The 22,008-nt window shown below is 42.4% G+C and overlaps 1 protein-coding gene across 17 annotated transcripts in view; it reads right to left on the minus strand.

Annotated features, from left to right (window-relative positions):
• Positions 1 to 22,008, minus strand: part of Ldb2 (LIM domain binding 2) — a 343,612-nt gene that overhangs the window by 44,893 nt on the left and 276,711 nt on the right. For all 17 annotated transcript variants that reach the window (XM_048784244.1, XM_048784243.1, XM_015481977.2 and 14 more), the window contains one exon: positions 20,062 to 20,145. In XM_048784244.1, coding sequence (XP_048640201.1) covers positions 20,062 to 20,145 — 84 coding nt within the window. The remainder of the gene's footprint in view (positions 1 to 20,061; positions 20,146 to 22,008) is intronic.

The following is a 22,008-nucleotide window of genomic DNA, read 5'->3' on the forward strand; positions in this document are numbered from 1 at the left end:
ATTTATTTAGTATATAAACTTCTTTGGACAGGCCTCTAAAGAGACTTACTCCATGAAAGCTCTCTGTATTTATTTATTTTTTCTCTTGTTCACACTATTTATTTTCCCTCTTATTTTTGTGGTGGACACATTAGAGGAGCATAGTATACTTGAGATTCTTGGAGATCTTGCAAATTGGGTGGTTTGCAAATACCTACTCTTTATTGTTTTATGGATCATTTTCTTTTTCTCCTTGCTTTGTAAGTCTTATGTGTTTAGTTCTTCCATTCATTCACTCCTTCACTCATCCACAAATATTTGTAGAACCTTTACTACTTATAGGCCTTTTCCATGTTGTTCAAGTAGGCTATCTATTTTCTTTCTTTCTTTTTCTTTTTTTTTCTCCTTTGGTATCAGGGATTGAACCCAGGGGTGCTTTACCAGTGAGTTACATCCCTGATCCTTTTTTTTTTATTTTTAACACTGAGACAGAGACGGACCTCCCACTTGAGATCCTCCAGCTTCAGCCTCCTGAGTGGCTAGGTTTATAGGCCATGTACCCCTGCACCTGGCTTGGTGGGTAGGTTGTTGAATACTAAATTGGATTTGTCCATGTTTACATCTGCTTCACTTCCTTGAAGTATCACTTCTTTCATCACTTGCTTTAGGTTTTAGTTCTTTTTTTGGAAATCGTCCTCCTTTCCCCTGCCTCAGTTGCTGTGATCAGTAAACACGGATATTTATGAAGGGGATCAAAGGCATCGAGTTTTGTCCTAAGCAGTGTGGGCATAGCTCATTTATTTCTCATGACAAGACACGTACAATTATTATACCCGTTTGACTCCTGAGGCCTGAAAGACTGAGTGATTTATCTGAGTCATCAACTGGTAGCTGGGTCGGCTGAGGAGGGATTCCAGTCGACATCCTTAGAATCTTAGCCACCACAGGGTTGGATTATGATGCAGTTAGAAACAGTCACTCCTCCGTGTCGTTCCCCTTACATCAACTAGGCAAATGCCCTTCTGTAATTCAGGGGTCTCCCTGTCCTTGCAACTTGTCCGGTCCTTTTTATTCCACTGGGTACTGCCACCTGCAAAGTTTCACCTCTCCTCTGCTGTGGCAGCCCCTGATCTCCTTCCCAGTCTCTAATTTCCACCACAAATCCAGGGAATCTTTTTCAAATATCTCTAGCTTTCAAGCTACACACAGGAACCACCCAGGATTTTTAAAAATTTATCAGTGCATCCAGACAATGGGATATTATTTAGCCCTAAAAAAGAAATGAGCTATCGTGTTGTGGAAAGACATGGAGGAACCATCAGTACATATTACTAAATGAGAGATGAAAATCTGAAAAGCCTGCACACTGAGAGATTCCAATCATAGGACATTCTGGAGAAGGCACAACCATGGAGATGGTAAAGCCCTCAGTGGTTGCTGAAGATTCTAGGGAGAGAAGAGGATGAAAGGAGAGCACAGAGGATTTTCAGGGCTGTGAAGCTGCTCTGTATGATGCTGTCCTGGCAGATGCATCTCCTTATAAATGTGTCCAAACTTGCAGAATGGACAACACCCAGGACGAATCTTAACACAAGCTTTGGACTTGGTGATCCCCATGAGTCAGGCAATGTACTCTAGAGCGGATGGTGGCTACGGGGGAGGCTGTGCCCGTGAGGGGTCTAGGGATTGGGAAATCTCTGCATTTTCTACTCAGTTTTGCTGGAAACATCCTCTAAAAAATAAAGTCTATTTTAGAAAAGTAGATATGGGAATGGCACCTAGAAAAATAAAATGGATGCCTGGATCCACCCAGGGACTCTGATTCTCTGGCCGCGTTGTGGGTGTAGTCTGAGCACCTGGAGTTTTAATTGAGAGCGCCCCACCCTGCCTCAGTAGGGTTCAGAGAAACATTGCTGTAAACCGCACATGTAAGTCTACAGAAAATGTCACACCTACTCAAAGGTCTTCAGCAACGAGGGGGAACTCGTAGCATGGGATGGTGCTGCTTTGCTAATGCTCTAAGCTGAATTTCTAAATGCTTCTTTAAGATTTTGTACCTCTGCCCACCTGGTGTGCATGTGCACACACAGAAACACACTCTGCCACACACAACACACCTGACCACGCCTAAGTAGCTCATGCATCCTGAATACCTCACATCCTTTGATGTCTCCAAGCCTTGGCACATTCTGTTCCCATTACCTGACACATCCTTTCTCTTCTTTCTTGACCGCTCAGCTCCTGTTCATTTAAAAAACCTGCTTAAAGACCCTCTATGAGAAAGGTGGTCTCTCACCCTCTGAAGTGGCGGCTCTTTCCTCTGGGCTCAGGATGGTCCCTACAGTTTTTGCTATAAGACTCCTGATGCAGAAGCAGCTGTCTGAATTATAAACCCCTGCCTCTTGGCAGGTTGTTCTGACACATGGCATCAAGTCTGTGTCACCTGCCACCAACCCCTCTATCCCCAGTCCCCTCCAGTGCAATCCCACACCTCTCTCCTCTCTCTCCACACTGTAGCATGGCCTCTCTGCTTCTTCTTGGAGCCATGGAGGCTTTGTAAGGACCAACCCCTTGGTTTGTAAAGCCCCTCCCCTCTAGCTAAAACCAAATCATCCTTAAGACTCAGTCTAAGAAGCCAGGGAAGCGTCTAAGATCTCTCCAAGATTGGAGGTAAGGTTGCTATGTTATGTTCACTCACAGAATTATGTTCCTTCCCTTAGCTTGAAGTGTACACATATTTGGGAGACACTGTCCTGTGAATGTCTCTTCACCACGTCACAAGCATATGAGAGTAGGAATGTAACCACTCTGGCTCCTCATGGTTTTGCCAGCACTTAGAAACATTTCTGGCTTTTGGAAGGCATCCTTTAACATTTGTTACAATAAGGGAAGAAAGAAAAGAATGAAAGGAAGAAAGAAGCCAGCCAGCCAGCCAGCCTAGGACATAGTAAGTGCTCAGTTATTTTCCTTTTTATTGCTAAGCTTGGTAAGAATAGTGACACATCTTCATTTCTATAATCCCCAGGCTTTGGAATAAAGTGCGCATTCAACAAGAGATTGTTTCAGGAATCATCAAAGCTAATGACTATTCCTTGGACTTCATCTAATAATCAGCATTTTAAGTATATCAAAGGTATTTTTCTGCATCATAAAGCCATGAACAATAAAGACTGTTTATTCACATCACCATTGCCACAGCAAGAAACTGCCTGCAGCCACTGGGAAATTAATAGAGAAATAATGGTTTTCAGAGGGTGAGAGACCTCTAATAAGAGAAAACCTAAATGAACATATGTAGTTAAAAGTTGACTCAACTACATGTAATTATAGCAATGGAAAAGCATACTTAGAAATACTTTTATTTAAATACTTTTATTTAACCAGTCTCCTGACCAACTTATTATTGTACAAAATGAGGTCAGTCTATCAAACATTTTTAAGAAAGAACAAATGACCAAAGAACATTATTTAAGCTCAAATTTTGGAGAAGGTGTATTCTGGAGTTTTCTGGAAAACTTCACTTCAGAAAATCTAACTTCATCTGTATTAAATAGATTTTTCAATGATAACACCGTGTGATAAGATTATCATATCCATAGATTATTCCAGGGAGTCATATTAAACATGTGGCAACACCTCACAACTGTGAAACACTTTTATTACCCAAAAAAATCTCCTTAAGTATTCTGGGCTCTGGTTTCCAGATGTTCCTCTGGGTCTTAGAACTTTGGTTTTGTATTTGAAACCTATACATCATGTTTCAAGAAGCTACTTGGATTCAGAGACCAAATGTCAAACCACAGTGTTATTAAAAACAGTTAAAAACCTCTACTCAGAGATTCTAAAACAAACTTAGAAGAAACAAAAAATTAGTCACATCCCCTTAAATTTGACCCTAGACACCAAATATCTCCTTTAGGAGAGAGGCCCGTGGGGTCTCTGTAGCCGCAAATCAGGGCTGTCCTCTGGAGGATCCCAGACTGTTCACAGATCCCAGAGTTGAACTCACAGAAGTCCTGACTGGAGGATCCTCAATAGGCAGCAAAACAGAACAGTCAGTTGTAGGGATGTCCAAAGGGGGGTGTAAATTAACACCCTGGTCTTCTGTGGGTGGGTCTCTGTCTGTCTTCTCTCTCTTTATCTTTTCTTCCTAGGTTTCATCCTTTGTGATAATTATCAAGATTTCAATTATCAGATATTCAAAAGATCCAGAGCTTACATCTAATCCTCCCCTTTTTTTAAACACCCCCAAATCCAACATGTGAAAAGTGAACAAAAATACTCAGTCTGTCCCAACTCAACCATTCCATACTCCTGGCAAGTGAAATATTCTTCCTGTCCCTACTCAGACTTGTTCCAGAAATAAAATAAAAACTAGGAAAAAGAGTCGACACCTCCATCTCCTTCCCACTCCATGTCCAAAATCAATCACTAAGTGATTTCCTGAAATTCCCCAAATGCATTTTCATGGTCTTCCCTTCAAAGCTTTTCATTGCTTTAGGACAAACTTTTTAACATTATGAGTTTTATTGATTAAATGTCTATGACTCCATATATGTTAAAGTACACTGAAGGCAGGGCCTTTGATTAAAATAAAAAATTACTGAGAAGCCAATCTCCACACAAAAAAAAAGGCCTAGGCCCAGATGGTTTCACAGGGGACATAAGTCCACACAGTATGATGGGAAATTTCTACAAAATCTTTAAAAGGCAGATAACTTCCAATACATTCAGACTTTTCTGGAAAAAGAAATAAAAGAAGAAGAGGAGAAGGGTAAAGTAGGAGGAGAGGAAGGAGAAGGAGGAGTTTCCAAAACACTCATGTGTCTAGGATACCAATAAGACTCAACACTTAAAAGACATGATAAAAAGGGACGTTTTAACTGAATGATGCCTTATAAAACTGATGCAGAAATGGTAAATAAATATTAACAGTATTTAATGTGACTTGTTCAAGAATATACATACAGGACAAGTGAGACTTGTTCCAGATATAAAATGTTGATTTCTTATCAATAAATTTATCAAGATAAAAATTTTGTGTAGTATTTATACACAAAGAGATTGACCAGGGTTCAAATCTCAGCTCTATTACTTACTGGATGAGTGATCTTGTCCAAGTTACTTAAGTTTGGTGAATGTGAATTTTCTTAACTTTGGAATGACGATATGAATAATATCTAATTCTAGGTTAGGTCAGAGTTAAATGAGTCATTGCATGTAAAGAAATTAAAATAATTCCTTGGATATTGATTGCACCAAATAAGCATGAATTACCCTTACACTTAATCATCATAGAGAAAATAGTACCATCTCTTAGCTACCAGAAATCCATTTGACAAAATTCAACATCCATTTTTCTTTTACTTTAAATAGCTCTTAATAAAGTAAGACTAGATATTACCTTAACATGAGAAGTGTGTCTATCTCAAATCAGAGGCCGTCATCCTGCTTAATGAAAAATCTGGGAGCATCCCCATTTAAGTTGAACACGAAATAGGATGTTCATTATCCTCACTTGTCACTGTTATTTGACAATTTTTCTGACGATACTAGCCAATATAATTAGATGAAAGAAAGAAGATGTAAAAATTGAAAAAGACTTGATAAAACAGTCATTTGCAAATGATATCATGATAACTTACCTAGAATACCCAAAGGGTCAACTAACAAACAAATTAAAGCTATTAAAACATTAAAAATATTTTAGTTTAGATTTAAAAAAAAAACACAAAGATTTAAGACTGCTAACAAAGAAAAATGAGATTATACCAATTCTATCAGATACCAGTATAATTATATCTATTTTATACCAATATATTATAATTCAACAACAATTTTAGAAGTATAGTACTGGTTTAAGAATTTAAAGGAAAGTTAACAGAACAGGAATTAGAATTCAAAAATGAACCTGAACACTTAAGACAATTTAGAATATGCTAAAAATGGTATTTTAAATCAGTGAGAACAGGATATATTAATCAACAATTGGTGTTGTGGACAACTGAAGGAAGAAATGGTTTTTTCATACTCCATAGATCCCTGAATTCCAGGTAGATCAATTATTTAAACATGAAAAAATTCCCCAGTTTTTTAAAAAATGGCATTGGAAAGCACAGAAGGATAATATATTATTAGCTCAACAAGGGTCATTGCTAAATGCAAACATGAAACATAAGACATTAGGGAAATACTGCCTCATTTAACACCCACAAAACCCCAAAAAACAAACAAAAAAATTCAAAGGATAAAACAAAGCTTTAAAAAAACCCCCACAAACTTGTAAATTCAATTATATCACAGCAAAGTTACTTCTTTAAATATAAAGTCCTTTCTATATCTATAAGAAAAAGAATAGCAACCCAATAGAAAACTGGGTAAAGTATATGAACATATAATTCACAAGACATACAAATGGCTCTTAAACAAGAAGATAATGAAACTCTTTTGTAATAAGAGAAATGCATGTTAAAATGAAAATGAGATACCATTTTCATTTATAATACTGGAGAAAATGAAGAAAAATTAATAACCCCTGGTTGTGGGCATATGTAGCAAAAAGGGCATTTCCTCATGCTGCAGGGCAGAGCCTTGGTACCTGTGTTGAACAACCTGACAATTGCTATCAAAACGCCCGCATGCATATCTTTTCATCAGGAATTTCTCCTACAGATTTACTTTCTTAGTTGCTCTTGTGCAAAACCAAATATGAAACAATATTCGCACAGCATTGTTAATAGTAGAAAAGGATTAGAAACAATCTAAATGTCCAACAATGAAGGAAGGGTAAAATAAATGTGTTTCTCTAGAGTGCTATTTCTCTCTCTGCTGCTTTTGTAAAGAAGCCACTCCTTGACACTTGCCACTGTAGGCATAGCCTGCTCCCGTTGTGTGGCTGTATTTGTAAATATGTGTTTAAAGCAATCCATGCTTGTGTATGCATAGAATGTCCTTGAAAGGAAATGAAAGAAACTGGCTCTGTTGGCTGATGGGGTGGGCGTGGGGGTGGAAGGTCTACATTTTAAAGGTTTTTATATTTTTAAAAATTTGTGGTGCTATAGGAATAAATTATCTATACCAAGTATCCATAATTAAATTTGTTTAAATAAGTTGAGGATGAAATGACTTGCAGTGTCTGGCACAGAATCATCAAGGTAGCAAATGAGGGTTTTTGTATTTATGACTATCATATTGGATAGGAATTAGATGAAGAGAGTGGGAAGTAGAAAACTGTGAAGCCAAGTGATTGTCTATCATGGATAGAGGATCTCTGTCCATTAGATGTTAGGATGAACCATATGAAATAGCTGATATTTAACATTTTTTGACCTGCAAAAATAGGAATTTCATACAATCCAGTTCAATGTTATTTTCTTCTGTGTAAATTAGACTATAGAGTGATGGTGATGATAATGGTGGCTGTCAGTTCAATTATTCTCTGTCATCCAAACCCATGTGGCTTCTAGATTTGGAGAGTGAGGATTCAGAGAGTGCATTGGAATAATGGGGATCCTGACCTAGATGAATCAATCTGGGTCCTGTGTTTTGGATAGTGAGTAGCTTGAATGGTATCACAAAGGATTTGTTTGCAATTTTATTCAAAACACACAGATTTCTGAGTTTGGAGAGCAAGAGTTTCGACATTGAGGGTTTGGATGGCAAGGGAGGGGGCCCCAGTTTTTCAAAGAACTTGACAGCTTACAAAGCCTTTCAAGGTAAGTGGCCTCATTCATTCTTTAACCTTTGGAGGTAGGTGCCATCCACCTCTTCCACCCCATTTTACACAGGAGGAACTGCTTCTGGTCTTCCTGGGAAGCCAGAGTTCCTGGAAACAACGTGGCATGGAGGAAACTGACATAGGACAAGACCCACGGCCAGGCCTGCTCAACAGTGGGACTCTGTTTCAAATTCCTCCTAAAGCAAGCCCTGTCCTTCCTGCCTCCCACCCGTTAGTGCCATGCCAAAAGTTCTGAAGTCCAGAAGCATAAGTGTGATTTTTACTATTTTGTATGTTTGTGAATTTTGTCAATCAACATGAAGACCTGAATTTTTCTACCTACGATTTCTACTCATGGTAACCCTGTTCAGGAATAGCCACAAATTTCTTGTGTAGATAAAGTGCAAGCAGAATCCAAGTAGGGAAGGAGGGAGTGGAAGGAAGAAACATTTCTTGGGCCGAAATCCACCACTGTCATGTTTCTGGAGGCAGGTCTTCTCTTACACCCGAAGTTTCCATTATGATCCATGGCACTATTGAACCCAACAGGGTTCACTCCTTCCCCCACCCCCTTCCTCCAAATGCCTGGGAAATGGGCTGGAAGGGAAGAGGAGAAATCAGCTGCATTCTTGGAGAGACTTTCAGTCTTATACTTACTAGCTAGCCAGAGGAAAATTTTAAGGAGGTCAAAGATGATGTGCATTATCCTCCTGAGCTGAGATGTACATAGTATCAAATAGGAAATCTGCCAGCTAGAGACTGGAGTAGAACCAGTTACACAGTAGATGCTTAGTAACTGCTTATGGGTTGAATGAATATGAATGAGTCTTGCAAACGGAACACCAAGACAAAATCAAAATCCATCCCACACGAACATGTAGATAGACCTGGGGCAGCCTCCGTCCATCTGTCTCATTGTTTGTTTTTAATTTCCTTATTTCTAGCTTTGTATTTTAGATATTTCATATGTAAAATTTAAAGTTATATCTTCTTAGAAGAAGCTATTCCTTCTTCTTAGAATGCTTACCTTGGAAAAGTGCTTGAAAGTCATGCTTATTTCCCTTGTTTTACAGATAAGGAGCATTTATCAAATAAAGTTGATGATACCCCACACCCACCTCACACACAGGGTTGTTTATGAATTGTAAATAAGAACATCAAATCCACAGAGAAAGACTGCAGGCATTCAGTCTCTGATATCAAGGACAATAATGGCCCTCACAGAAGAGACTCCGGGATTCCAAGTCAACTCTGGGATTTGGGATTTTACCAACGGTTTACTGTTTAACATTTCTGACTTCTCAAGAGCACATCTCAGGTGGAGCAGACTTAACATTGACGGAGCCTCTATGCCATGCATGTCAGGTCCTGTTCTAGGCCTCGAAAAAGAAGAGACACGATTTCTGCTTTGAATGAGCTACATTCCCATGGCAGGTACCAGAGGCAGAGGAACACTTGAAGATGATGATTATGCAAAATAATTCAACTGATGAAAAGTGCTACAAAGAAAACAAGACAGGCGATGAGACAGGATAGGTAATAATTGCTGTGTGTAGGTCACTTTAGATGAGCTGATCAGGGAAGACCTCTTGAAGAAGGGGACATTTGTCTTGAGACCTGAATAACAGGGAGCCAGCCATGCAAAACTAACTATAGCATCCCAGGCTGCAGGAGGAGGAGGAGGAGGAGGAGGAGGAGGAGGAGGAGGAGGAGGAGGAGGAGGAGATTACTAGAAAACAGCAAAGATGTCTTGCGCACTGATACATGAAGGTCCCACTCTAAGCATTTTATTGGTACTGCTTCATTTAACCCTCTCAATAGTTCACTGGAGTGAGGAGTCATTATTATCCCCATTTTACTGAGGAGGGCATTGAGGCACAGAAAGGGTAGGCAAATTGTCCAATGTCTACAGCTGGCCAAGTGGCCTGATTCAGCAAGCACAAAGGCCCCGCCCTAAGATAAGAACTGAATGTGTTCAGGAGCAAAAAATGAGGCCAGGGGTACTGGAGTGTAAAATGAGTGAAAACTGGAAAGGGAAGACCCCATAAGTCCTTGAAGGCCACTCTAAAGATTTGGGATTTGACTTGGAGCACAGTATGCTGTCTCCAGATGGCCTAAGGCAGAGGGTTTAGATATCTACCTCAGAGAAGTGATATGGCTTGGTTTATGTTTTCAAAATATATGTACAGGCATGAGAGCATGAAGAGTCTGGGTGGGGGGGGCTGAACTTGGAACCTCAGGTTTTGGAGAAGTCTGAGATAAACAGCAATGTGAGGTGCCATAGAATGAGTCCAACTGTGGCTCTGACCCTCGTTATGCTTGAGTGCTGGGTCACTGTCAGTATTCTCAATCCATTGCATCTGTTGACAATTTAGCAAAATAGCCTGGTCATCTCAGTGGAAGTGACAGGCCTTATGCAGGCCTGCAAGCCAACTGTGTTGACAGATGACATTTCTGCAGCCTGACAGAGTTGTAGAGCAACAGGGCCATGTGGGACCCCATCCCAGGCTGGAGAGTGGCCTCTGAATGGTGGTAGAAGAATCCCAGGACTTTCCTGAGCATCTGTTTCTTCTGTGACACCAAGCCATAAACCGCCCCCCAACCCTAGGTTGTAATGAGGATGAAGTTAGGCCAAATCTGTCCTTCCTGTGGAAGGACTCAGTAATGCTCTTTCACTACGCCTCCTTCTCCTTCCATAGGCACTGGGTGGGGATTTAAATTTTACTTTCTCTCAAGCACAGTACAGATTTAAAACAACTCCTAAGCTATGGCAGATCAATCCCTGGAGCTGTTAATGTCACCTATTTGTCCTTTTTTCACATATTTTCATATTACTATATACTAGTATGTTCCTCAAACTCAGGCACAGATGATGGGGTTATAGAATCTAAAAACAGTTGCTGTCTTGAAAGGATCTGAGCTTTTGGTGGGCAGCAAGATGGCACCGGTGCCAAGAGAAGGAGAAGCCTTGAGTCTCAAAAACAAGCACTGAAATTTACTAGCCCCTCTTCAGATTGTAACCTACTTCCCATCCATCTTCGTAAATTAAAATGAATACAAACAGCTCGCCCCTTGCCCCCTTCTCTCCCTATTTTCCTGATACACTTTTTTTTTTTGACCTAGACAATTCCAGACAATTGGGAAGGCTATTTTCCAAGAACATCAGCCCTGGGCTCGATCTAGCACTTCCTTTCGACTCACTGCCTATTTCCTGCCTTGCCTTCTCCTTTGGTTTTCAGAATGTTGTTAAACAACAATTTCTTTCCCGTTTTCTAGTGCTCAAGACTGGGAAATTACTTTCTTTAATCCAGGTCCTATTTATACCTTTAAGGCCAAGAATTTTAGAAGCACCCATGGCTCTGAAATTGTTTTCAGTTAGAATTACTTTGCTAAGATGCTGTTTTTGTGTGGTTATTTTAGTGTGTGTGTGTGTGTGTGTGTGTGTGGTTGTTTTATCGTGTGTGTGTGTGTGTGTGTGTGTGTATTAAATAAACAATGTCCTAATGGCCATTTCCTCTGACTTTAGAAATCACTGTTTCTAGACCCCGAGATGTCCATATATTATGGTCATATCACCTCTTTAAGAGTTAACTGCTTGGATTCCCTTATCATGTAGTCATATGTACTACTTTTCTATCTCCAAATGCAATTAAAAGTGCCCTTCGGGTGTTCCAGCTTTTAATCATTCTGTGTGTGGAGCTTTCCCATGGCTCTAGAGGGCTTTCTCTGCCTCCTCTCAGATGAGGTCTTTCTTGGAGGAGGAGGAAGAGCAGCTGCAGGAGGAACAGGTGGAACAAGAGGAAGAGGAGGAAGGTTGAAGTAAGAAGGAGTCTGACACCAAGGCCCAGCTCTCACCCCACTGTGGCATAGCACAGAGTCTTGCAGACCCAGGTCCGGGAAAGCATTGCAGCCTGGGTTAGATTTGTGACCTTTGGCACTGGCAAACTTGTGGCCGTGGTAAGGTGGGGATAAAAACACCTTTCACCTCATTACACAAGGAACCTATAGAAATCTCTCAATAACTACTCGGAGCAACAGCTTGAATGGTGCCTGGACAGTCCTTGGAGAAGTAGAGCTGGTCTCTGAATCAGATTCACTGCACAGCACTCTGCCAATGACTCCAAACTCTGTGTGACATATGCTCTTCTAGCCTTTGACCAGCAGATGCTGGCCATGTGAGTTTGAGAAACTTGGAACTGCTCTGTATCTCAACCAATGGGAAGAGTGCATGGGTCACATCAACTTGGGTGTCCCCAAAATGTCAAACTATTCTATTACTTTTAAAGTTCTTGTTCTGATTTTCAATAGCAAGCAGTATGCAAGCCTACTGTGGCCTGTGGACCACACTCTGCACAGCACACGTCATGCTGCAGGTCCTGGGAGGATCTGTAGTATGCTGGGCACTGCATGAGGTGCAGGAGATTTGCTTGTGTGGTGGCTTCACCTCCCCAGATCCTAGGGCTTTTGTAGCTGCTCTGTCCGAATGCATGAAGGGGCCAACCTGGGCCCCAGCCTGTCCAGGCCACTCACAACTGAGGCTCATCTCAGTCTCTGGATTCCTCATCCATCTTTAGGCTTACAATGGCATTGAGATGAGAAAGGGGGCTAGACTGTAATCCCTTCTCTTGTCCTAAGATCAAGGGAAATATTTGGCTGGGAGTCAAAGCCTTATAAAAATAAGAAACAAAAAATCCTGGGCAGAATTCCAAATGCTGACTCTGGTCACACTCACTTTCCTGGAGGCCACTTCATGTCCTTCTGTTGGGGGTCATTTTCCAAAGTTAATTGCCCAATTCTTCGAGGCGTTAGACTACGTTCCTGTTGCTATCAGTGGCAGTGACACACAGGGACCAGTGTTCTTGAAAGCATAACAATAACAACAAAAATCTTTATTCACTTGGGAAATTAAAGGTACAGGAAAAGCCATGACTGTGAAACTCAAATGCTTTCATTTCCATTTGATGATACCACTTCTCTGAAGAGTTAGACTTATTTAATGACAACAACAGCAGTGTCTATAGGCAGCATTGAAAACCCAAACAATAATAATTTAATGTTTGTAATACAGCTGTATTCAGGAGGGGTGCCAAATATATGGCACATGTCCCAAGCTCCTTCCTGCTACCCTACTTCATTAATCAATCCTGTTTCTTTTCTTTGATCTTTCATATGGTCTCAGAATCTCAGCCTAGAATTCAAGTCCATGACCAATTTATAGAAGATGACAAATGCGATGAGACTTACTTGGCTTTCTGGAGTGGTCATTTAGAGTTTAAAAGTATTCTTTACATGCATTATCATGCACTTACTGTGATTCACAATGGGTATAATCATTCATATATGCAAAAATTGGGGCTCGGAAAATTAAGTCTCTTGATCAGTGTTATACAAAAAATAGGCCAGATGCCTATAATCCCAGCTACTCAGAAAGCTGAGGCAGGAGGATTTCAAATTTGATGCAACCTAGTGAGATCCCATCTCAAAATAAAAAACAAAAAGACCTGGGGATGTGGCTGGGTAAAAGAGTACCCCAGGGTTCAATCCCTAATATTGCGAAACAAAACAAAATAGCAGCAGCAGAAGTTGAACTTTGACCTACTACCCTCAGATAGTGTAGGGTGGGTATTTATTTGCTCCTTCTGTGTGCCAGTTTCTTAAAGACTGTTGTTCATCTAATCCTAAGACAACCTGTGAGACATTATTCTTCTCAGTTTTCAGATGGGAAAAATGGGATTCAGGAAATGTTAGCAACTTGCTCAAGGCCAGTTAGGTAGTAAGGAGAAGAATCAGGATTTGCATCTACATTTCTTTGAATTTAAAACATTTATTTCACCTCCCACATGGCCTCTAAAGTTCAGCCTTCAACCTGCAGGAAACATTGCTAAGAGCAGGACATTGTAAAAGTGTCTAGAGGAATGGCATTAATGAGAACAATAACTTGAACCTGGGGAATGATTTAAAAGCACTGTTATAGCACCACACTGGAAGATTGCAGCTGTTATAAATGGTTAATAGGATGACTGTGTAGAAACAAGCAAATGTTTATCAAATAACATTAAGAAATCATATGCAACCTGATTGAATTTATGCAGAAATTATGCACATAGATGGATAAAGAATAAAAGAACAAAAAAAAAATCTTTTGGCTGACATTCAGGATAATAAGATGTTTTAAAGTTGTGTTAAACACAATGCTAAAAATATCTCCAAAGAGTATATGTATCCCAGCATCAGGAAAATCTGGCCAAAGGAAATAGACAAAAATAATTACCCATTAAAAAATTTGCCCTCAAGATTTGAAAGAATGCATTTCCAAAATAATGAAAAGGGCATGATGACATTTACAGTAGAAACCAAATACTGATTAAGAGTTAGCAAAAATTATATTAGAATTAAAACCTGACACTGGAAATTCTGAGCATATAAGTGGGAATTTTGCACATCAGGGATCCCTGGAGGCCTTGTGCCCTGCTTCCTTTGATTTTCTCAATGTGGTCCTCTCTTTTGCATCTTAGATTTCATGGTGAAGTTCTAGGTTGTCACTTTTAAAATGAACTAGACAGTTTTTGGTGTCATTCAAAATCAAATCTTCCATTCAAGAGGTACGGGGTGCTAACATGTCTTCACATGGCTGAGACCCTAGGACAGGAGACAAACGAGTGGAAGAACAATCCTTATATAGGACTTGCCAAGAATTAAGCACAAGACTATGAGCACTGGACTCTGGGAATACTGGGAGCGGCACTAACCCCTGCCGGGGCCTGGGGTGAGATTCTCACTGGTGATGGATGAATGAGTCCTGTAAGAGGATCTATGTAGCCTGGGAAAATAAGATGAGAAGGGGTGGGTAGAATGACATGCAGGTGGTGAGCCATACTATGAGAAAACATCAAAGCAAGACAGCATGACCAGAGTGGACCAGCTAGCTGCAAGTGGCAGGTGTGCTAAGGATGGAGAGCAAGTGGGGCTAGTGGGGTGAGGCTGGATGACAGTGGAACTGAAAACAGCCAACACATCAAACTGAAGCCGTTGACAAGGATCAGGTATCTTCAGGGCTATCAGAAGAGGAAGCAAATTCTGGAATAACGTGAGTTCCCCAGCTGAGACTGGAGAGTGGGAACTGGACACAGACCTACTTGCACCAGAATCTTACCCTCCTCCAGGAAGGGAACGTGCCTTGGCCAGTCTTGCAGGCCCTCTGCCCATCCCTCCTGTACTTAGGCCACCCAAAGATCTCTCCTCTCATTCACGGAACTAAAATTTAAAATCTCAAGCAGAAAACCCCAAATCCTCAAGGAGATGGACGATGTGTAAACCAGGCTGCCCCTGTAGCATTCTGACCATGCAGGGAATAGGGACATCTAGTCTGTTGTTATGGGAGGTAAATGAAAACCCAAATCCCACATTCCTCTCATGTCTATGATGGATGTTGCTGGTGGTCTCCTTTAAATGCTCCAGAACATGATTTTTGCATGGCCTACCCTTCCCCCATTAGAGTAGTAGAAGCAAACTAGACATCTCTTATTTTTTAATTTTAAAATCTTATCCTTTAAAGCTAGTTAAAGCAAACATAGTGATTGTAAACACATATAAGAATTTCATATAAGAAATCTGAAATGACAGCAGTTTCAAATGCTGCCTTGGAGAGGGCTTTCACTTTCACTTGGATGAAAGGCGGGAACTGAGGAAGAAGGATCAGACTCTGGGGTGCTGACCCAACCCTCAGGAGCTCTTGGAAGACACTCTGAATACAGGGTAATCAAATCAACAACCCCAACCTGCCTAGGAGGAAGGACCAGAGGCCCTAGAGAACCCCTTGGTAAATAAGGGAAGTTCTACATTCATTTATCTCCTTAGAACCTAGTGAAGGTTATGTTATACCCCATTTTGCAGATGAGAAAACAAGTTCAGAGAGATCAAGTAACTTTCCCAGGGTCACATAGCTAGTAAGTGGACGTTCTCAGACACCTACTCTTGCATAACCCCCAAGCTTGTGCCATAGCAGGAGACTGCTTCCCCTGACCAGTCACTGAAACAAAATTTCCTGAATGATCCTACTTGGTGAGAATGTACAGTTTTGTCCAGAAAACACCTGCCTGCTCCAGTACCTAAAACAAACCTGAAACTTATATTTCAGTTTTAAAATATTCCTAGAGCTCCCCACACCCATCAACTCTGTTCATCTTTCTCAGTCACAGCTCATGGTGACCTGTCTAGACTGGCTTCTGCCTGCTGGCCTGGTGGCCACCTACACATCTTTCAGAGACAACGCCAGGGCCATCTCCTCAAGGAAGACGGCAGTCACCCACCTCCACCCCTGAACACACTCTCCCTCCTCAGTGCTGGAGGCAGACAGGGGTTCAAATCTGTACTCTGCCACTTACCAGTTTGGGGACCTTGGGAAGTTACTTCTATGTACCTTGGTTTCCTCATCTACAAAATGGGACTGAAGTAGTCCCTACCTCCTAAGGCTGCTGTGAGACTTTAAAGATAGAATTCCTGCAAAACGCCTACCAGCAGAGCTTGGTGCATAGTAAATGTCCCATAAATGTCGGCTATCGTTGCCTTTATCACTGTGCCTGGGACCTTATTCTCTCTTGAAGTGCATATTTGTTTCTCCTGGGCTAGGCAGTGCTCTCCCTGAGGGCAGCCACCTGACACAAAGGGGGTGTCTAGGACATGCTCGAGACATGAGCAGAGACTCATGGGCAAACAGCCCTGGGAGGATGTCTCAATGCTGCTCAGAGTCTGCCTCAGTGTCCAGCACACCGAGTTCTCTTGTCCCCTGGTCACTGGCTGGATCCTTCATGAAAAGCCAGGGATGGCAGGACACGCTCCCTTCCTATAACTATACAAAGAACACCATCCTGCATTCATGGATCACTTTCCCCATTCTAGGTATCTAGTTCCACCACCTGAATACGTAGATTATTGAACAGCACCATCACCCCATCGTGAAACAAGCCCAGCTTCTCAGAGGCCACCAAGGCAGCCTCTAGCGGAAGAACAACTGCACTTGGACAGCGCCATCCCACCTGGCCTGGTGTGACCTCCAGCCACAGGGCCATGGGACCTTCGAGGAAGCCATCATCATACCTTAGCATAGCCCAATCCAACATTCCTGCGCTGGAAGTGATGGGAGGGGACAGCAGGAGAGTTGCCAACCCAAGTCGAATGGCAGCAGCTGTTCTGTTCCTGCTTCAACAGAGTCCCCCCCCCACCCCCCCAAAGTGCTGCTGGCAAGCATCTGAGCTCAGCTCTGTCATCGGCATTCACAACCCCAAGCCTGGCCTTCGTCTTTAACCTGCTCCTTCCTCTAGTGACAAGAACCATGTGGGCCTTCTCTGCATAGTTCTGACTGCAGGTTGGGTGAGAATGATTGGGAATTTCATGGGAATAAATGAACTCATTTTGACGAGGCTAGATGACTGTAATTGCTTACTTTCTGCACTGCTTAATTTTGTTACATGTAAGAGACTGCATATTGGAATTTTAGATGTCTGTAGCATTAAAAATCTCTATCCCTCTTTTTTTTTTTGTTTTCAAAGTAGAACAAGTCAATTTTCAGGATTCTTCCACTGATACAGAAGGCCTTAGGTTTGCAACATCCTGGTTGAAACTTCTGTTCTGATCATGGGAGTGGATATGGAGGTTCCTCCTTAACTCTGAATGATACTTCAGGTGACCTTCTGAGGCTGGTGGTGAAGGCCAGGTTCTTGAGATACACAGGGGAGGATCAGAGGTTAGGACAATTTTATCAGGGTATGCATTTGGTGACTGCTCAGTTGTCTAGATGATAAGACCTAGAATCTTAAATCTAAGTTCTTAAGTGGGGAAATAAACCTGCCATTCTTGGTGACTACGAACCTGTGTGAGGGACAGAGGCTGACTCCCCAGTGAGGGCAGGAAAGACAAGACCTGGCTGCTAGCAGCACCTTCGTCCTTAATTTCTTATTAATAAGGCAGCAGTGCCGCAGTGTGCGAAGCAAACTGCCTGGGTTCTACTCCCAATTCGGCCACTTGCTGTGTAAAGCTGAGTGACTTCTTCATTTACTCAACCTCTCTCTGCCCCTGGCTTTCTTGTGGGGATGGTGACCGTGTGGTCCAGGACCTGGCAGGTAGTAAGCAAAACACAGAAGTGGCAGCCTCCAGATGATGCTCTAGAACACCCAGGTGCAGAAATGGCTCCCTGGTTCACGGTTGGTGAGGGGGGATGCCCTTCTTCCCTCTTCTCACTCCTTGTGGGCTGAAATACAAGGTCTGCAGGATGTGGGGACTGGGAGGGCCTTGACCACAGGATGGAAATCAATCTTTTACAGATGACCATGAGAGGCAGGGGAGGGGAGGTGGAAGGAAATTTAGCATGTATCAATTTTTAAGACCATTCAATGATATAACTAAGAATCTAAGATCTGGCAGAGTGGGGGTTAGACACAAAGTCTGGGACAGACTCCCCTAAGAAGGGTCAGCTCAGGATGCAATATGGAACTTCTTCCTTCCCTGGGAAGGTGTATCTTAAATTTTTACCTAAACCTCTCCAGGTCTCTAGAAAGATGAAAGGCAGTGGTATGGAGTAGCCCTCTGGATTCTTATGCAGAGAATAACCCTGCAGACCCTCACTCTCCAGGCCTGGCTGCCCACCCCCACTGTGCCTGCCACCCCGCCACAGGGCCAGCTCTGAATGCAGAGCCTGGAGGTTTGGGAGGTCATGGCTCCAATTCTCTGGCAGGAGCACCTGCCTGTCCACCCATAGCCCTGGGCAGTCTATGGCCTCTTTCTGAACACAGACCATGGGCCTACTCATTGGTTCAGCACTGTCAAAATGGCAGAGGTGCTGGGATGAGCTGGGAGAGAGTATGGCAGATCCTGGCTCCTGCCAGGTCTGGTTTTGGCTCCAGGGCATCTAGTCTACACATGGAAAGAATCTTCCCCCTTCTACACAGGACAAGGACTCTTTCTTCTTGCTGTTTAACGCTTTCAGAGGTTTTTCATCCCCTAAGAACTCCCCTGACCAGCAGCCCAGCCAGCCAGCTGCTCCGAGACTTTCCCTTTCACCCCTTCCCCGCCCCCAGCTTCTCATTCCAAGTCCTGACATCATGAACCATTTGCAATTCCATCCCTAATGCACAGTCCTTTTTCCTGTCTGGTGGAAATATCCTCCTGTCCCCTTCATCGGTTTTACCTGATTCATTCTTTCACACCCAACTCTCACATCATCTTGCCCATGAAGCCTCCACTGGCTGATTCCTCTCGGGTGTCTGTTTTCTGTGCTCTCATACTTCCTTCTGGAGACTTCCATCAGAGTATCCACCGCTCTCTGTGTTTTCTCCTCTCTATGGTCTGCTCTCATTGCAGTGTGTTTCTATGCACTAGCATGACTTCTGTCTTTGCATCTTCAGTGTTTAGAAATATGTGAGTGACTTGGAAGAATCTACGCAAACCATTCATAATTCAAGAATAAGCGTGGCCCAAGCATTTCAGCATCTCACCAGATGCAAAATGATTGCACATAGACAACAGTGAATACAAAAGGAACTTCACAAATCCGTCGCTCTGAGGACAAAGAGGGAACAGCATAAACTCAGTGACAGGGTGGGAGATACAGGGTGGGAGATTCTGGCCCAGGAGCTCAACATCTCGGAGGCAAAGGCACGTGGGATGCAGCCCTGCCACCCCGTGGATCCTGGAGGGCAATGCTCACTTTGTAAATGAAGCATCTACTCCACCTGCAACCACCCTGTGACTCCATCTGAACAACTGGTGTGACAGTGCCACCCTTCTAGGCCAAATAGGCTGCGAGTACCGTCTGGGCAGGAAATTTGCTTAAAACACTTAATTTTTCAAACAAAAACCACATTTTAATCCAAACCAGAAAAATCTGTTACATGTTATTCCGAGAAACACAGAGAAGGCTTAGAAATGTGTGTCACAGTACTGTGTGGAATTTCTTAAGGAGACCGTACCACCACCACGACTCTCTCGGGACAGCACGCTGATTCTCCCACAGTGGGGACACATCCCGGAGTGGATGCACAGAGGCAGTGAACTCAACTGTAGCATGTTAAAAACCCAAGATGACCAGAAGGGTGGTAACATCAACATATTTTTTGAATTGGAGACATTGCTAACTTTGAATGATTAAATCCAAGAGTCACACAAATGTACAGAGGAAGCTCAACTCTGAAAAATTCTAGGTTTGATGCTTTGTTACTTAAGCCATATCCTCTGTTGAATACACACACACACACACACACACACACACACACTGTGGGACAGAACATGCATCTCTTAGTTCCAGAAGCACAGAAATCTCTGAAGCACCTTGCAAACTTGACCGGGAAATCCAAACATTCAAATGGTCTTACCCTGAGGTAGTTGAGGGTGAAGTTCGTTAGACCCATCCTGGTGATGTTTTTGGACAGCTGATCCAGGACCTGAGGATCTTGTGCCTAAACAAACAAACAAACAAACAAAAATCACATATTTTATTCCTGTGAGGGGGTCCCACAAAAATCTTAGACTGTGCTGCTGCTGTTAAGAAATGCAATCTTGACACTGTCGATTTTTCTTGGAGGGACAGATTGCTGGAGACAATTTAATTTACATTTTGAAGACACTTGCATGTAGCACTCAAGGACATTTTTGGATCAATTGTGCAAGACTAGGGAAAATCAAACTGCCTCAGATGCGAATTCAGTCCTAGGGAGAAATGATGTTACTTTCTCTGAAAGAGGCCCTGGCGCTGTGTCTTCAGGCTGAGAGCCACTGAGCCCTGCCAGGAGAATTCCAGGCCAGAGCCCTGAATTCAGGCGCCTCTGAACTTGGCAGAGCTGTGCCTTTGTTTCCCACTGAGATAGTGGTGCCGTTTTTACAGCTCAGGGTTGAGAACTGTATTTGAAAACTTTGCAACCACTATGGAAAAATATATATGTATAATATGGAGAGAGAGGGAGAGGGAGGGAGAGCGAAAGTGAGAGAGAGAAAGAAACACCTTCCTGTTAAGATGAGGCTAGAAATAACTATCCTTGACAATTTTCATCCTGCAGGACTTTAAGGGTAAGGATCACATTTTCCAAAAATTTGAGCCACATTTTAATATGGATGTAAAATACTATGGCCACCCCAAAATGTTATGTTTGGCCCAACAAAAAATGAAAATTCTTTCTGCATTCCATTTTAAAATGAGTTTCTTGGTTGGTGTGCTTTCTTTCTGCTCGTCTTGATTCTTTCTTACTTAGTATAAACAAACTGACCTTATGCAGAGGGAGGACTAAGTATATGACCCTTTGCCTCCACATCTGCATTCATGATACTACCTAGGTTATAGTAAATTGACTTTAACTTATTCTTTTCTCTATTTATTCTTACAGTGATACTATCAATTGGATCTGTGTATATACACACTTGATCTTAGCCAAAAGGCCGAGAAGTGATTAGATCTGTGTATATAAATAGATTACAAAGCACTGGAGGAAATAGAGGATACAAGTTTCATGTCAATTTCTTGAAAGGCAGTCTTTATGGACATTGAGACTATGTTTACCGAACCTCTCTAGGAAGAGCTGGTTACACAGAGGCATCTACACAGATGCATCAAGCAGTCATGGCCAATGGCAAGAGCTTACATTGCAGTCAGAAGACAGGATGCTAATAGAGGAATAGAAGAATGCGTCTGCTGCTGACAATGAAAACTGACCACCAATTCTTGCCGAGGACCTACTGTGTCATTCTAAGTGCTTCACAGTTATTAACTGGTAAATCTCGACTTGATTGATCTGAGACACACTTTATTACTGTACCCTTTGCAGATGAGGGACAGGAAGCACAGAGATCGTGTCATTCTCCCAAGGCCACACATGAACGGGAATAAGACCCTATGCAATCTCCATCTACCCACTCCCTCGGCTGCATCTCAGTCTATTTTGAGAATAATCAGAGTGGCTAATCCAGACTTCTTCCAGGACAGTGAGGGATGAGAACTGGGCTCTAAAAACCATGAAGGACATGGATAGTCAGAAAGGAGGTGCAGAACCTGTCTCATAGGGATGTTGGGTCAGAAACGCCTGAAAAGCAGAGAACCCAAGGGCAGCGGAGAAGATAGAGATTGGCTAACCTAACAGGACAAGAAGGTGGGGGGAAAAATCCTGGAGCCAGACAGCTGGGAGACACAGGCTGGTCACCATGAGCTATATAGTCCGGAACCAACTGAGCCAAAACATTGGTTTTGCCACTCTGGGGCTGAAAAACATTGGAAAATTTATCAAACTTCTCTGAGCCTCAGTTTTCTCATTTCTCAAGTAGGAATAATAAGA

The sequence above is a fragment of the Marmota marmota genome, unplaced genomic scaffold, assembly GCF_001458135.2.
Source record: "Marmota marmota marmota unplaced genomic scaffold, marMar, whole genome shotgun sequence".
NCBI lineage: Eukaryota > Metazoa > Chordata > Mammalia > Rodentia > Sciuridae > Marmota > Marmota marmota.